The sequence below is a fragment of the Vigna umbellata genome, chromosome 3, assembly GCF_029865625.1.
Source record: "Vigna umbellata cultivar VRB3 chromosome 3, Vumbellata_1.0, whole genome shotgun sequence".
NCBI classification, from domain to species: Eukaryota; Viridiplantae; Streptophyta; class Magnoliopsida; order Fabales; family Fabaceae; genus Vigna; species Vigna umbellata.
Window position 1 is genome coordinate 1,147,952 of NC_142167.1, and position 18,643 is coordinate 1,166,594.

The following is an 18,643-nucleotide window of genomic DNA, read 5'->3' on the forward strand; positions in this document are numbered from 1 at the left end:
AAAATTCATTTTATTAATAATTAAGTTAATTAAACATATATTTAGTCTTTAATATTCATCACTGGATTTAAGAAAAAATAATATTAGTATGATTAACCTTAAATTTGCAATTTAAAACTTGTAACTGTATGAAGACTAATTACGTATTAAACACACAATAGGCACAGTGAAAGATGAAAGATTCGATGGCCTACGGACGGGTGCCGAGGAATTAGAACAAAATTATTTTCAAACTTGTGTGCTTCAATATACAGAGAGATAAATAATGGCATTTACAAGTGAAACACATAACCATAAGAAACACATAAGATGTATAATGGAATAAATTCTATTTAATAAGAATTATGCAACTGCATACCGGTGAGTCAAAAAAATGCATTAAGTTGACTGTTGAGTACAATTTGTACAATATGCAATAAACATACATATGACGATGATGATATACACCTCAAAATCTGGGACTACAAACTTGTGAGTAATGAAACAAATGAGCCTTTATATCTCCGCACCACCTTCTGTCAACAAGCAAATTTTCCTATCTCCACAGCTTCAATTCTTTCACTCTATTTATTAACATCAATATATGCGGCCAAACGGCATTCCAACCTTGAGAAAGGAGTTATATGGTTCAGAGAATATCTAGTTGCAGAAAGCATAAAGCTTTCCACTTTGCACAAGCTCAGCCCAGAAAAACATAGGCTAAAGAGCTAATTTAGAATATTTAGTTATTGTACAAGATCAGTCTTCCTCAAGGGCAAGATCAGCAGGATCTCCTATCCAGGGCCTCCCTTCCCTCCACCGGAATTTTATTCTTAGTTTTCCATTTGCATCTACCCCTAAAACCTCTCCCTTGCTAGCATGTGTCTCCATTCCCCATCCCCAACGTGGGTTCACCAGTCCATCTCTGATCCTTACCTTGTCACCCACTTTAAATGGCCTAATCCGTTCCATTTCCCAAGCCTTGCAAAGCCATAGCCTCTCCATGAAACAGAAAGCCACCCAAAGATCTTCATCTTCCATTCTGTGCACAACTCCAATGCTTGAATGACTCACTTCCCCCCAATGGTGTGTTGGGGTTGAAACCGAAGCTTTAACCCTCACCCAGTCACCAATACAGAGCTCCTTCTCTTCTACCACCTCCACTTCTGATGGGTCCAACATCCATGTTCTGGATCCTGCTGGAGTGTATATTCGAAGCTTTCCATCGGCATCAATAGCCTGTATGGTCCCGAGACTAGCATGGGTATGCCCTGACCATCCAAATCTTGGTTGCTTCACATATTGTTTCACTCTAACCTTCTGTCCAACGAAGAGTTTGTCAAATCTTTCAAGATGTGAAGTAGGTCCTACCCACTTTTCTTGCTCCCCACAAAATCCAACAAAAATGCTTCTGTCCAATTCATCTCCTTCATACCCTATTCCTTGAACCACACCAACACTACCTGGTCCAATTGATTTCCAATTATTTGCATTTTCTGTCAACCTCACCCACTCTCCCACTTCAAATATTTGTTCGATCTCAAGGTCTGAAGGATCTCCTCTCCACAGTTCTGGAAGACCAAAAAATGCGACCCTGACTTCTCCATCAGCATGAATACTGGTTATAACCCCTTGAGATTCAGGCCGAGCTCCTCTCCAGCCCCACCTTGGTTCAACCAAACCAGTTCGGAACCTAACATACTGCCCAACTTTAAAGCTAGGAACCCTTTCAACATCTGTATAATGAGTGATCCACTTCCCTTTCCGAAAACAGCAAGCCAACTCCAAGTATCCAGAATCCTGTACGCTATGCACAACAGCTAAACTTTCTCTCCCAACACTATTCCAGTCATAGCTTGGTCTGGTTCCCAGGCTTGGTTTTGAGCGAACCCAATCCCCAACTTCAAATCCTGGAAGCCGCTCTGCATCTCCAGGAGAAACTTTCCACAAGCTCTGCCTACCAGTGACCCTCACCTACAAAGAAACCAGCAAAAATCAATTCTTACATATATTAATTATCGAGATGAAATCACTAATACAATTGTTGACTAAATATTTTATATTTAGTTTGTTTAATTCCTTAGTCACAGAGGTTAATACTTTAGTCTAATTTTCTCATACGGCAGGGACTACAGCATAGCTAAAAAGGAGGTGGTTTTCTTAAAATGACATTTGCACACTTGTTATTTGTCAAGCACCATCTCACCATTATTTTAGAAACTACAGCCATGACAAGCAAATTCTGATACCCAGTCCACCCTACTAGGCGGATAAACTTGGACAATTAATAGTTGCTTACTCATTTAATATTATAATATTTTAATAATAGTCAACCAGTCACTGAAATTTGTTGGCATCACTTCTTAAGTTTAAACCAGCCATACAGATACTGATAGAAAAGATAGAATTTCATGTTACAGCTGGGCTTGTTCAAAGCTTTTATGTAAAATTTAATTTCTGCCACAAAGACAGCAAAATCACCCCAGATGAAGCCTATTTTCTAGGCATATTTAGACAGTGTTATAAACTTCACACAACACAGTATCACTACATAACAGTGTTAAAGAAAACAGTATTAGGTCCGGTGTAGCAATGTAGTTATGGAAGACACTTCAGATGTTATAGTTAGCTTAAAGTCATTCAAGTCGTAGAATCATGCATAATATCTATAAAATACAGATTAAACTTACATTGAGAGCACCATCCATATCTATTCTCACTACTTTTCCAACGGTAGCTGGTGATTCATTTGACCACCCAAGACGAGGCTGAGTAACTGATGCAATCACATGAATTTCTTGTCCCACCTCAAATGGAGGAACTTTCTCCACATCAGTGACTGAGCAAGAAAAAGGCTTACTTCTGAAGCAAAAAGCAACAACCATATCGCCATCCTCTTCCAGGCCATGAATTACACCAATGCTATTCCTTGTAATATCGTCCCATCCATATTTTGGAGAAGACACTGAAGCTTTCACTCTTACCCAATCTCCAACCTGCTTTGGCCAAATGAATAATTAAATAGGGCTACCCAATAAGACATCTGACATTAAATGTACAGAAAGAACAAACAAAAGTATTGAATAATTTAACTTCAACGGAAAGGATTACCTTGAAATCTTCCACCTTCTCCATATCCGAGGGATCAGCTTGCCATGGTATGGGTCGATTTGGTATTTCTATAATTAAAAGACCATCATTCTCAATCTCGCTTATTCTTCCAACACTATGATGTGTCTCACCACCCCAAGCATATCTAGGTTCTGCAACAGACCGTTTCACGCATACCCGATCACCAATCTGTAAGACAAATTTGTTAAAGTCATATAATGGAGACAGGAGACAAATAAACGCAATAGAATGAAAGTTATCTGCGTTTTCTCTTACCCTAAAAGGAGCAACATGCTCAACCTCCTCTGGCTCACAATGCCATGGATTTGGAAGATAACTCAGTTCTATTAATAGACTGCTGTCTGGCCGTATACAATATACAATGCCAATGCTTCCTGGAGTCACAGATCCTAGTCCATGCTTTGCAGATGTAAGAGTTGGACGAATGCGAACCCAGTCTCCAACCTTGAATTCTTCAACACGTTCCATCTCTGCTGGGTCAGCTTTCCATCCTCTAGATGCTCCGGGAAACCCAACACGGAGAATTCCATCATCGTCAACACATAATACTGTCCCAATGCTGTCACGTGACTGCCCACGCCAACCAAATCTAAAATAGACAAAAAGTAATAAATATTAAACACTAACGCAAAATCATCAAGGATTGCAAGCATGTCATGCACAAGGTTGTCTTCCACACAATCATTTCCTTTCTTGTAAATAAAAGCCTTGAATAGAGAATAAATAAAACAGTATGATAAATCCACCTAACAGTAAGATTTAAATAGTAGCATGATGACCCCAAACTAATTAGGCACTCGAATCAAATGATATGAACTGAATCAGATTTATAGAGAAAATGGGAAAATTCCCTTGATTACAGTATAATTGCAGAACTTCGAGGGTCTGCATATTCTAGTGCCCAAAGGCACCAATCCTCTCAAATGACAAGATGAAATCCCTCTCAACCCCTCCTCCTATTTAAATACAACTACAGGTCTATAAGATAAACCCACCCTCAATGGGCCAAATCAATTGCAGCCCTATTAGCATAACCCCTTGTATTTCTTAAACTAACATAACCAACTACTAACGGGGTAACCAATATTAGGATACAAACAAAACAAAGTCCCACATTAGATAAAACAAGAGATGGACATGGATTTATATACACGTAAGATACCATTATTAGTAAGAGGTCTTTTGGAGTGGTACTAAAAACAAATTCATGAGGGCTTGGCCCAAAGCTAACAATATCTTACCATTGTAGAGACCTATGTATGTGTTGCCCTCCCTAATAATTGGTATCAGAGCCGATGGTTCAGGTTTGGTGACTGGGCTCAGACAAGTACGTTCCTCCATGGTAAGGTGAAGCCTTGGCAAGCGGCCGATGGCAGACAGCCAGATAAATCATGGGAGGTGGCCATGGATTGTTTAAGAGAGCAAGAGATGCTTCATGTAGACCATGGTGTACTCGTATATAAATAAAGACTTTTGCTGTAGGGAAGGCGGAGAACCATAGTCTTTTGTTTGAGGGGAGGATTGTTAGAATACAAACAAAGTCCCACATTGGATAAAATAATCGATGGACATGGGTTTATATACACGTAAGATACCTCCATTGGTAAGAGGCCTTTTGGATTGGTACCAAAAGCAAATCCATGAGGGCTTGGCCCAAAGCGGACAATATCTTACCATTGTGGAGACCTATGTATCTGTTGTCCCTCCCTAACAATTGGTATCAAAGCCAGTGGTTCAAGTCTGGTGACTGGGCTCAGACGAGTACGTCCCTCTATGGTAAGGTGAAACCTTGGCAAGCGGCCGGTGGTAGAGCCAGATAAATCGTGGAAGGTGGCCATAGATCTTGAAAGAGAGCAAGAGATGCCTTGGGAGATTGAATCTACCACACCATGCCCTGGGAGATTGTTTAAGATCATACAAAGATTTGCGGACTCCACATACTTAACCAAATGACTTCCCATGAGCAACAAACCGAAGTAGTTGGTTCATATATATTTCCTCTCATAAATCATCACATAGGAAGGCATTTTTAACATTCAACTAATAGAGTGGCCAACATCAAAGTGCATCCATGGCTAAGAAAAATATAACAGAGGCAAAGTCATCTTTGATTGCAAAAACTTGCCTAAAACCCACAGTTGACTTCCCAAGAAACAAAAGAGCAAGATTCCATATATCACTATTCTAAAGAGCACATATCATCCAGCATAGCTTGTCTCCAACAAGAGTGGGTGAAGGCATCACCTACACTTTTAGGATTAGACACGTAAGAAATGAAAGAGAGACGAATGTAATGGGATGGAGATAACCAATGTTAATTAGAGGCGGGATAATGAGGGGAAGGATTATGAGTAGATCATGCTCAATAGGCATAACCAGAGGAGAAAAAGAGTTGGCATCGAAGTATATCAATAGGTGCCGCAATAGGAAAGTGTGTGTTGCCTGCAATGATAAACTTTGAGAGGAGGCTAAGTTGGTGGATTTGACATTACACTAAATATGTCTACGGGATCAAAGACAACGGGGTTCGTAAAAGGGGCTTGGAAACTCTCATAAGGGAATCATCGCAAAGTGGGAAGAAGACTCAAAGGTGACATCACTTGAAATCAAATAACAATAAAAGGGGGTGAGAAACACTTATATCGTTTATGATACCAAGGGTAGCCTAAGAAGGCATACTTATGAGACCTAGCCAATAGTTTATTAAGATCAAAATTGGGATTATGAACAAAAAGGTGGGCCCAAAAACACGAGGAGTTAAAGGGTGGAGAGATTGATGAGAAAACAAAAATAGAGTAAGGTATTTGGTTAATAAGAACACAAGGTGGCATGTGAATGATAAGATAGCACACCGTTAAACATCACCCTAAAATTATTGAGGAACACAACCATGAAAAAGAAAAGGGTTATTCTTGCACTTTGGCGCTCCATTTTGTAGGAATAGGCACATAAGGTCTGATGAAAAACACTATGGGAAGCCATGAATGTCTAGAAAGAATGGGAGAGGTACTCAAGAGTGTTATCAATACAAAAAGTTACAAATAGAAATACTAAACTAATTTATAACTTCGTTATAAAAAGATTGAAATATGGAAAACAACTCAATGATTTTCATTAAGAACAACCAAGACTTTGAGAATAATCATCAATAGATGTTACAAAATATGGAAATCCTAAAATGAATGTAACACAACTCGAGTCCCACATATTTGAGTGGACTAAAAAGGAAAAGGAGACAAAGTTCTAGTGGGGACACTACTAGTAAAAGAACTACAACTAACTATGTTTGCATAATCGACAAGACTCACATGAAAAGGTGGACAAATTCAACAAACACTGTACAAGATGTTGTAGCTTAGCAAAGCTAGGATGACCTAATTGACCATGGATGAAAGAAGGGAAATCCACCACAAAGCTTGCATGAGTAGAAGTCCTAAGTTGATAGAGAGCATAATACTCGCTGTTGATGCTAATCATCCGAGCTGAACTCCAATCTGCAAGGGTGTAGTCTAGTAAAAGAGATAATATAATCAAGGGAACATGTGAGACAACTACGGGATGATAATTTAAATAGACATAGGAATATAAAGTATATTGTAAATGGATAGAGAAGGGAGGTGAATAGTATCAACATAAGACAAGGCTCAAAAGCCATCATTAACCAGAAGAGGAAAGACTTAATACCAGAGATATGACCAACGGCACCAAAGCCCAAACCCAAGGACCAAGGGAGGTGGAGTGAGTGAGACAGCAAATGAAATGCCTATGTGGGGAACAAAAGTAGTAGAACTAGAGGTTTGATCTTCCTCATACTGTTTTGAGGAAGTCATGGAAACGAGCCAAAGGTCGAGAAGCATCAAAAGGGGTGTCGCCAAAAGCAGTGGGCACAAATGTTGTATGCCCACCAACAATAGACTAAGGGAGCAACCATACAATGAATAAAACTGATCAATTGTGTAACACAAGTGAGAGCAATTACCAACTGAGAGCAATTACGATCATCACATTGAAATACTAAAGCCAAGGAATCGCTAGGAGGGATAGCTAAAGGTATGTCAAGGGGTATCCAACCCAACACATGCAATAAAATGGACCAAGCAAGTTCCATGTGGGTATAGTAGAACTCAAAAATTGATCACGAATTGACGAATGCTAATCAAGAAGCCCATACAAGGCCATTAACATAAAGAAGTTTTGGCGTTACTCAAGTTCCTAGACAAGAGTGGCAGCAAGGGGCAACAGTTCGTTGCAGTCATGTAGGAGACCATGAACTTTGCCTAAGTACTCAGCCATCAAAGCATCTAGGAGCGATGGTACTCGAGATTTCGACAAATGCCATAAAGGCATTGAGTATCATTGGTGTAAAACACTCAAACCTATTCCCAAACCCCACCACATGTCTCATGGGCACAAAATATTTGCCTCAGGGAAGGATGAAATGTCAGCTTTAGAACACTACAAACTCCAAAATCAACTTTGGACCAATGAGAGCGATCTTTTAATCAATGGAGTCCGTTGTTTAGGTAAGATAGTCAATATAACCTTATCCCTTAAGCAAAAGTTTGATATCAGATGTCCAAGTGTCATAATTGTTGCTATCTAAGTAGTTAATGGAGAGTGGGACATTGACATAGTAAAAATAGCATATTCACACCGACCAATGCTCAAAGTCACTAAGGGCAAGTGGAGGAGAGAGAAGCACTAGACTTGAAGAGAGAAAAACACATCCACAACTGGGACGAGACCGCGACATTGTGACCATGTTAGCAGCACAATGGCGAGGTGTAGTCGCTGGTCAAAATGGTGATGGCAGGGGCGACACAGAAGGTGTGCAAGGCAAATTTTGACATTGATAAACAATGGTTCACAAAGAAGACACCACTCAGAGGAATAGGCTTCAGATACTACGAAGGGAAAAATAGTATACATTTATGAGATATAACCCTCCTCTTGATTTTCCAATTAGCACAGCTTAGGACAATATATACATATGGCTAGCATAAGTATTAATATTTGGGTAGAAAGTAGTTATGTTGGGAACTATTTCCTGTTATACCAATGAGTTGTACCTAGGATTCTAGTGCACTCTTCGATCTTTCATCTTCTCATTGTATCATATTTCTATCATTATAAATAGAAGATCATGAGAGAGGTCTTTCAAGCCCTCTAAAATATATATTTCTCACTTTTTTAATCTTAAGTATAAAGCATTACACAGGAATGGCCCAAAACCATATACCAAATGTATCTAATAGACATCAAATATAAAGAAGCCCTTGCATACAAAAAATTAAGAAAAGAAAGTGTCACAGTCATGTAAAATTATACCTAGGCTCTTTTACATCTTCTTTCAGTTGTACATGTTGTCCCCTGTCCAATGGAATGACTTTTATAACTTCATTTGCCAGAAGATGAACCTCTCCAGAACAAAATGAAACAACGAGATTATCTTTGTCTGGAACACTTTGCACAAAACCAACACTTTGTGGATTAGCACCTTGCCATCCATGTGTTGGAGTTGTGACAGATTTTTTAAACTTCACCCACTCTCCCACTTCAAATCTATATAGTCATCAATAAACAAAATTTTAAACATATTACTCAAATATGGGAACACAATAAATCTCAAAACTAAAAGCTAGCATATAATAATGTCTTCCACTCACGATGTAGGAGACAAATGAACTCCCCTATTTGAGAGTGCTTCTATCAGATCTTCGGATAACCATTCTCGGGGGAGAGCCTCCAAAATGTCACGTAGCGTCTTGCCACTATCACAAAAACATAACCCCATCAGTCACGCGATAATCAGTTAAATAGGACTAACATGAAACAGTTAGTTGCAGTTTCAAAGTAATGACAATAATTTTACAAATAAGTATGATGTCCAAAAAATAACAATCACAACTTAATGAAGTGCCTTTACCTGTGGTTTCTGACTTCAATATCAGCATCAGGATTCATTAGCATAATAATAAGCCAGTTCATATTTTCACGAATCATTTTTGCTGTCTCAGCTGCTATATGGAAAGCATTGTCACCATCGTCATCCTGACAGTTATATTAGAACATTAAATGGCAAGGACAAAACGGAAAAGATTCCTTCCAAACTACAGGGAACATGTCAACTTCCAATTCTTTCTGCTAAGTAATCAAAATTGAAGCCAAAAATACGTGCTTTTGTCATAAGTTAAACACTAGTCGCACACTTTTAGGGTTCACCATAAAATCCAGTGCAAACCGTTCAAATATATATAAAAATAAAGAGCACAACAAATTAAAAAGATTCACAAAGACATATTTAATGTAATGGAAACAATCACACGCCCAAGAATAAAAGTCAATTATATTCTGTCTTCTCCAGTTTATTTAATCTGTTGATTTGTAATAGGAATCACATTCCTTAGATTTGTTAGCCCCTCAACCACCTTTACAGGTATCAACACCATTAAGCTTGGATTACTCAATAATAAAGAATGACTACATCAGACACTGAACTCAGCAAACTATATATCATTCGATAAAGATTTAAGGTAGAAAATAGAAAGTTTTATGAACTATATGAGAAATCGGGGTGAAACAAGACTTAACAACATATTCAATATGCTGCCAGAGATTGAAATTTCTACATCATCCATAACAATGTACGAAGGTGATACCAACTTTTGACGTAGACATTTCTTTATGGACAAGTGCTACGTTAAAATGGTATGCTCCCATTCTCCTCATCTTACAAAAAAAAAAAAAAAAAAAAAAACCACACAAGTACAACAGTACCTAGTTATAATTGTAAATGATCAAACAGGAAATTGAGAACTTGAATGAAAACCTGCAAATTATAATCTGCTCCAGCAGCTAGAAGCAGTCCAACACATGCCTTAGCACCCCTAGCTAAGGCCAAGTGAAGAGGAATACTGTTGTGCACATTGCGAATGTTCACATCAACCCCAGCAGCCAGAATAACCTACTCAAAACACCCAACACATAATAACATGAAGTACAAAAGTTGCATATTTTAGCACCAAAAAATATATTTACAGACACTAAATCATAACCAAGAGGCTCAATCATTGTCATCAAGAAGCTCATTCACTTACCTGAACCAAGTCGACATCATTAGTCATAGCAGCTGTATGCAATGCTGTCCTCCCATTTTGTGAATCTTGAGCAGAGGGATCAGCTCCAGCTGCAAGCAGTATCTGCACCAGTTCTCTGCCCTCTACATTTGGCACGGACAAACAAGATCAGAGAATTCGATTAAGTCAATGAAGAGAATAAATAGCATAAATGATATTAAAAATACCCGTGTATTAACTCCCAAATTTGAAGAATTAATTTGACGAGGTGTTATCAATGGCAGATAACAGGCTATGATGACCAGCCATAGATCCACAATGTAAATACGGCAGATGGCAATACAGATAATGGGAGAAATACAGAGAACATGCATTTTTGTATTTAATTGCAGAGATAGAATTGCAGTGCAGAGGAATTTTCATAAAAGTCAGAGCATAGCAAAACAGAATAGGACATTGACTGGTTTAGTCAGAAAGAGAGGCAACACGACAAGCACAAGGATGAGTCAGAGAAACCATGCAAAATAGCAAGACTGCGGGTGAAGGAGAAGGATAGACACCAAAGATCACCATCTTGAGTCACATTGCTGGCTGGTCGCAGGAAGAACACACTGGAGGTGACAGGACAAGTCACTGCTAGCGGCTTTTGCTAGTTGTTTGAGAAAAGACAACCATTTTGGATATTTAGGGTGGGCTGTCATATTTTAATGTTTGGGCTGGGGCATGAGTTAGACTCTAGGGTATTCTGATCTTATATTTTACATTTACTCGTCTCCTTTTTCATCATTGTCTTCACCATTACTGCCATGGCTACTACAGCTTTTAAATTAGAAAAAAAAAATGAACTTTTGTAGTTTTTCTCTATTTTTTATATTTTTATATGCAATGATAATAATTTGATATGATGTGGACATACAAAGAATTAAAATTGGTTTATGCAGAGTTAGAACAAGCACATAAGTTGTACTACAACTAAAGACCAAATCTCACAAATACAATAAGACTCCTACCTATCCCCTAATTAATAAGGATAGCAAATGAAATTAGGAAACAAATCCTTTTGGTGATCATCGATTAGCAAATTGATAGACTTCACAGCGTATTATTATAATACTCTAAATAAACAAATTATGTCTGTTCGAACTCTTCAAGTAAAATAAGTGTGCGGAAGATCAGATTCGGATATCTACTCAAGATAGCTTGTTAAATAATGACTCCTACATCCGATCAACGAGGCCGTTAAAAACTATTCAATCTTGGGAAAATCATGGAATTTAGCAGAACAATGTATGTAGGCAGTTCTAAAAATAAGAAGTTATGATTTTGGGTAGCAATATGGGTCAAAACAAGCTTAATTTCTATTGGACAATGGTATAGAAATGGTTTTTTGTATTAATTGGGCCTCAGCTGCATGTGTCATGTGCAAAGTTGTAGTTCAGGTTCAATAAAACAATTGCACTATAAGGCGTCAATTTTCGCATGGAATCAAGGTGATGAATGGCAAATGGCCAAAATTCCACAATATAAACACACATTGCAGAGGGGACAAAAGACACCACATAATAGCATTATCGTAGAACTATAACAGTTATTCAACAACATTGCATGGAATAATATACTACGGTTTATTGGAGAGCATTGGTCCAGACCTTTCCTCTGAAATAATTTAGTTTGATCAAGGCTTTGTCAATAAATAGCAAGTATAAATTTTGTGGCATTAGCAGTTTTGAAGTTCTTTGGTGTATTAATCATGGGAGTAGAATGCACGATTCAGTCTCGCACCTTCTGTACTTCTTGTGGGATAGAATATCTTCATCAAGTCCCTTTGAGGCTTAGCCAGTGGCTACTTTAAGGTTGTCACTGAAGATGGGGCCAGGTTTGCTAAATTTTTACAAACTTTTTTTGATTTTTTTTTTCTGTTATTTCAGAACTTTTAGGTCTTCCACAGCTAATCTAAAACAGGCCAATATCTACTTAAAGTTTTCACAGATCTGTTAGGCCTTATCTTCCTACAATTGAGATTCTATTGGTTAGAACATATGAAAATATTTTATCATATTTTAAATTACCATCATGATTTGTTTCCTTAATTAGTTAGGATCACAATAAGCGATAATAAGGGTTAGTGCTCTAGGTTTTAAAAATATCAATACATTGTCAGACACTGGTGAATATCAGCTCCGTGTTCCATTCTTTTTTTCCTTCATTCCTCTCTTCCTCTATGCCTAAACCCATAATTTCAACACTCCTTCCTTTTTTATCCATTATTTGAAATTGATAATATCCATTATTGAAGAATTTCTAGATGCACCAAGTAAAATAAATACGTTGAAAAAATAGTCAAATTTTCAAATCATTATCAAACAATGAAGTTTTGGATACCTTTCTCATGGTCTTTCTTAGAAGCAGCTGCCATGCACAATGCAGTGCCAATAGGGCTTCGTATGTCAATTGCTTCAGCAATCTCATCAGAAGTTGCAACTTCAACCCATCTCTTCACAACAGCAACATTCCATGTTGCCACACACAAGTGCAGTGGTCTGCAACACCAGAGTAAAACTGTACTATTAACGGATTATTATATATGCATGTGAGACAAAATATCAATTTAACACATGATACAGTTCACAATATGGGGGGTTCAATTATCTAGAAGATGACATGTTAAAAGAATTTTCTTTTCTAATACTATAACTTCAAAACAGAAGCAACCTAAATTTTAAATCTGAAATTCCAAGAAATATGATGAGCAATTAAGCAATGCGATATTGTTATCATCAGATAAAGTTAAAATGGTCCTTTGCAAAAACAACAGACTGAATCCAGTGATATTTTACTTGATTAAATATAATTTATTTTTTAGCAGAATTTGCAATGAATTTCTCAGTAACCATCGTAAGGATTAAGGAAGAATAGAAACTATCACTTAAAAATGAAAACTTTTCAGGAACTTCCTTTACAACTCAAATCAGGATCAAGAATTGGTTCTGGAGAATTCTGAGATTAGGATGACTTTAGAGAAACGGAAAAGTTTGCTGTTAAATGTCTATATCTCTAAAGGGATCAGGATTTATTGTACAAATATCTGTCCAAATCTTAACCAAAACAGCAGCTTGCAGTAACTAACTATGCTGAGCTGGCAAGTTACCCAGAGTATAAAGCCTTTTTACATAATGAACCAATAAAAAAGGTATCTATACTATCAGGTTCAAATTCCAAACAAGAATGACTCACTTTCTCTCATTTTTGGTTTTCCTATAACGGTTCATTGGAAATTAATGGTAGTTTAGAAATATTGTACTGTAAAGTGAAAGGCAAAGAGCTATCATCCAAAGATGAAATATAAAATCCAACAATGCATGCATAAAAGCCCAAGCAAAAACCAAAAACACATGCACAAAATCCAACAACAAGCAAGCTTCACTCAGTCAGCTTCAAATCATTACTTGAACTAAAGATGCAGATTAGGCGTAGAATAGACATAAAATAAAAGCCATTATCCTGTTCCCCTCCTTAAATGTTTACAACTATAGAAGTGTATAAGAATAAGAAAAAAAAATTAATACAGTAATTCATACTTCGTGGAAAGTAGATATGAAGTATTTATACTGCCAGGTTCAAGCTCAGAACAGGAATGGCTCACTTTCACTCATTTTTGGTTTTCCCATAATGGTCCATGGGCAATTAATGACAGTATAGAAATATTGTACTGTAAAGTGAAAGGAAAAAGCTATCATCCAAAGATACAACTTAAAATCCAACACTGCATGCATAAAAGCCCAAGTAAAATCCAAAAACACATGCATAGAATCCAACAGCATTTTCCGTAACAAGCAAGTTTTGCTCCGTCAACTTCAAATCAATAATTGAACTAAAGATGCAGATTAGACGTAAAAATTTCCCCGTTCCGCTCCTTAAATGTCTACAACTATAGATGTGTCTAGGAATAAGAAAAAATAATGATACAGTAATTCATACTTCATTGCAACTCAACAGGCTGAGTTGCTACGAAGTATTTACACTGTCAGATTCAAAACTCAAAACAGGAATAACTCACTTTCTCTCCTTTTTGGTTTTTTAATAATGGTCCATTGGCAATTAATGAAGTTTACCGTAAAGTAAAAAGAAAAAGTATCATCCAAAGATGTAAAATCAAATCCAACTATTTCCGCATAAAATCCCAAGTAAAAGCCAAAAACATGCACAAAATCCAACAGCATTTAAGGAAACAAGCACACTTCCTTCAATCAACTTCAAATTACAAATTGAACTAAAGATGCAGCTTAGACATAGAATAGACATACAAAAAATGTCACTCTCCTATTCCCATCCTTAAATGTTTACAACTATAGATGTGTCTAAGAACAAGAAAAAGTAATAATACAGTAGTTCATACTTCATAGCAACTCAACAGGCTGAGCTGCATCTTTAAACAAGAAAGTGACACCCCAAGTTAAGGTGTGAACAGGACATGAAGACAACAATAAATGTGAAATTAAAAAGATGACAAAAATGACAGCTTCGGCAAAACTGTTTCTTTCCTGTGTAATAAATAATAATAAATAAGCTGTGGCTGCATTTCACAATAGTTAATTAAGATCAGAATATCATACTTATATATACTGATTGACACACATGGAAAAAAAAATCTAATTATAAAGAAACATCTGTCAATACTCACGTCAGGTTCTTTGAATTCACGATGGACATTGATTTACATCCTCCATTCTCCAATATTACAAGTGCACAGTCTGTGTATTTCTTGGAAATTGCTCTATGCAGAACAGATTCACCTTCATCATCCACCGCATTAGGATCAGCTCCGGCTAATAGTAATTCCTGTTATTGCTCCACAAAAATTCTAGATGAGTATAGTTCTAGTGAAGAAGAAACTTCTAAGTATAATTTATGTTAAAAACATACTCGCATACAATCTGGCTGGCCATGATAGGCACAAACGTGAGCTACAGATGGACCAACACCATCTCTCAATCTTGACTGCACATTAGCATTTCTTTTGATAAGGCTACAAACACATTCTAGGGACCCAGCTGCTAATGCAAAAACAAGAGGAGGATCTCCATCTTTGTCCAATACATCAACATTTGCTTCTCTATACTCCAAAATTGTCTCGACAAGTTCTGCACTGCCCCGTCTACAAGCTAAATGGAGAGCTGTTTGTCCATGAGCATTTTGTGCTTCCAATAACGAAGTTAGGTAGTTGCTGCCATTTTCTAATACAACCTTTGCAAGAAGATCCCTGTTCAAGAAATGCATGCAAATGAATTAAACTATAAAGTTTAAGAATAAATTAGCTCAGACAAGAAGTGATGTGACACCAACTAACCTAACACCTGCAGTATCTCCTTCAGACACAAGTCGATGAAGATGGTTAGGGTTTTCCTGAGGAACTTCCAATTCAGGTACAGGTGAAGGCTCGATCACAGTTGATACAGAGCCCTTATTATCTAAGCCACTGTATTCACACAAATGTATAAACAGTGTATAAGACAATGCTGCTAGTTTAACATCAACGACAACTGTCCATCTGGCTCATTCCAATGAAGCTCACATTTCCATACTAAAAATCATAAGTAGTCTTAACTTCCCAATCTATCACAATCTGTCAGAACCAGCACAGAAAGATGCAATAATGGTTATAATAGCTTAACGGACTTACTTATCAGGGCTTGCAGGAGGGCTACGTGGTATTTCCTGCAAATGACGGAGAAATATTGCCAGCATAGCGCTAAAAGTAGGCCTCTTAGATGGCTTGAATTGCAAGCACTCTCCAATCATCTTCCACAATTCCCTCGGAATTCCACCTCCAACCACACTAGCATACTGTGGAGGCAGTTTCTTAGCTTTAACAACCGCTCGATAGATTTCCTCTGCACTTAAACCTGCCCAACTGCATGTAGAATTTGCACTAAGAAACTTGGAAAAAGAGGGAAGAACATAAGAATTAAAAGTTGAGTAAAGAATGAGTTGCTCCACGTACGGAATGGAACCCGTGCACATCTCCACCAATGTACAACCAAAACTCCAGGCATCTGATTCGGAAGATATACCTATTCCATCATCCCAAAACAAATTTAACGACTTCTTCACAGGTTCCCAAGCCTCCGGTGCTGTATAATGTGGGCTGAGCATTATACATTCCATACAGGAATGGATCTTCACAGAGTCACACTCTGGTCGTGCCTTCCAACATGAAGGCTTCTTCAGAATTGTAGCAAGTCCATAATCAGAAACCACGGCATGACCATTTGCGTCAAGAAGAAGATTGGATGGTTTTAAATTCATGCAAACAACACCTGCAGCATGAAGTTCAACGACCCCTCGGGCAATGTCAGCCCCGTATCTACATTAGGAAAATTGTAATGTCATTATCCGTAGTGCCAAGGGAAATTGAAATGTAATATGGTATTATTCATTCCACTAAAATGACTTTAACAATACCAGTCCATATTAAGCAAAAAAATCAAAGGTCTAAATCATCCTGACCCATTCTTTCTGAAACAATTTCATAAACATATTATTCAACTATTTCTCTGGTTGCCTAACCAAAAGAAAAATACATAGGCAGCCAAGAAAAACACATAGATAGCGTCTCCCTCCAAACACTGGTTAGCCAATGACTGGCAGGGACATATTAACATCACATTTTCACCAAATTTTAACCAGAAAGATTATCACAACTACAATGCATATAATTTAGCACAGCCTACTTAGACATTGATACATTATCCCCAAAATTTAACCAAAATGATGCCCTTCCTGCATATCAATGTTATCAAACTGCGATAATACTGATAGTGTTTCAAAACGTAGACCATGTCACTTGAAGCTGCAACCTCAACTTAAAACAACAATAATCAAACAACCGCAATTTAAAACCAAGAAACTCACCAAACAAACCAAGAGAAACCAAACTAACCAAACTTCTGGCAACAAGATTAACCAGAAGAATAAACAAAGAAAAAAAAACAAAACCTTAGGACTTGTTCCAAAGTGAGCCTTCCCTCATTGCGCTGCATCTCGGACTGAACCGATCCATAGCACTTATCCATCACGAGGCACAAACTGTCCTCCACCCTCATTGTCCCATGGAAAGTGCACACATTCCTACACCACATCGAAGCCCTACGCAAATCCTCCAACTTTCCCTGAACCCAATCCAAATCCATCCCCTCCACCACAGTCACCTTCTTCACCGCCACGCTGTGCCGGCACCTCCGTCCCCCTTCCACACCACCGCCACCGCTGATCACCGCCATCCACATCTCCACTCCCGCCCTCCTCCCCTCTCCAATCCGCCGCACCAACTTCAGGTCCTGGTGCGCGCCGCCACCGACCTCGATCACCGGCTCGCACCCGCCAGAGCTCGACGCCTGCGACTCACGGCTGTTCCGTCGCTGCTTCTCGTCGTCCTCATCCTCCTCCCCTCCCCCGTCCTCCTCCTCCTCGTCGGTGTAGTCCCAGTCGAAATTCTCCCCTCCCCCTCCACCCCCGTTGGCGGTGGTGATGGCGGAGTGGACCAGCGCGAGCACCGCGTAGTTCTTCCGCAGCGCCTGCACGGAGTTCCCCACGGTGGACACGTGTCGGCACTTGGGACACGTCAGCGTGGCGTCCGAAGAGGGCCCGAACATTCTAGAGAGACACTCTCTGCAGTAGCCGTGGCCGCATTGGAGCAGCAGAGGAACTCTCTCCTCCTCGTTGTAACGCGTTTGGCAAACCGAACAACACGGGATTCTCATTTCTCTCTCTCTCTGTATCCCTTTCTCTGTCTTTTCTCCACTTATTTATACGCACGCGCCACTGACGGAACGGCGCCGCTTTGATCCGAAATTGAACCGCTTACGATCTTCTTTACGCGGAATTAATGGTGGCAAGCGCTGTGATTGGTAGATCCATTAGCCGAACTCAGAGAAACCACTTAAGCTCATCAATTAAGCTAATCAAAAACCAAATCTAGAGAGATAGAAAGGGTTTTAGAGAGAGAAAAACAGGGAAAGTGGTTGCTCAAGAAAAGGTAAAGAAAAATTATAACAAGGGATTTTTGTATTTAGATGTTTTCTTTTTTTTTTTCTTTTTTTTCTTTTTTTTTCTTCCCTTTATTGTTTTTCCATTTGTGAGAAATGGGTTTGGCCTAGGTGGGTAGGAAGGAAACAAGGAAAGAAAGAGAAAGAGAGTTAGATGATGTAGGTGGCTTTGGACTTCAAACTCAACACACTTTGGTTCACATAAGTGGCATAATTTTCAGTTTTTTTTAGGCCTACTTTTGGTTTTATATTCTATTTTATAATGTGTGTGTGCTTTTCATCTCTGAATTTTTCTTTTAAACTAGGTTTTGTTTGGGTTGTGATTGGCAAGAGAGGTTCTTGGAGTTCTGTGCTTGCTAAATTTAGAGTTCCACCTATATCAATACAGATGCATTGCTCACTTTTTTTTCT

General features: G+C 38.3%; 1 protein-coding gene across 1 annotated transcript; it reads right to left on the reverse strand.

Annotated features, from left to right (window-relative positions):
• Nucleotides 1-312: 312 nt before the first annotated feature.
• On the reverse strand, nucleotides 313-18,435 carry KEG (protein kinase KEG). Its single transcript, XM_047307406.2, has 16 exons — nucleotides 17,184-18,435; nucleotides 16,189-16,551; nucleotides 15,868-16,098; nucleotides 15,535-15,663; nucleotides 15,111-15,447; nucleotides 14,869-15,026; nucleotides 12,570-12,727; nucleotides 10,209-10,330; nucleotides 9,941-10,075; nucleotides 9,038-9,162; nucleotides 8,778-8,882; nucleotides 8,440-8,673; nucleotides 3,367-3,700; nucleotides 3,091-3,279; nucleotides 2,670-2,975; nucleotides 313-1,953 (listed from the first exon to the last, which is right to left on the reverse strand). The coding sequence occupies exons 1-16, from the start codon at nucleotides 17,945-17,947 to the stop codon at nucleotides 739-741; spliced, it is 4,905 nt and encodes a 1,634-aa protein (XP_047163362.1). The 5' UTR covers nucleotides 17,948-18,435; the 3' UTR covers nucleotides 313-738.
• Between the last annotated feature and the right edge of the window lie 208 nt (nucleotides 18,436-18,643).

What these genes read in the sequence shown, in the direction of transcription:
- KEG (XM_047307406.2), bottom strand. Translation starts at nt 17,947, where the DNA reads ATGAGAATCCCGTGTTGTTCGGTTTGCCAAACGCGTTACAACGAGGAG. An exon ending in GTGAATTCAAAGAACCTGAC is followed by an intron (nt 12,728 to 14,868) that starts GTGAGTATTGAC and finishes CTGGTGTTGCAG; the next exon opens with ACCACTGCACTTGTGTGTGG. An exon ending in ATATGGATGGTGCTCTCAAT is followed by an intron (nt 1,954 to 2,669) that starts GTAAGTTTAATC and finishes GTTTCTTTGTAG; the next exon opens with GTGAGGGTCACTGGTAGGCA.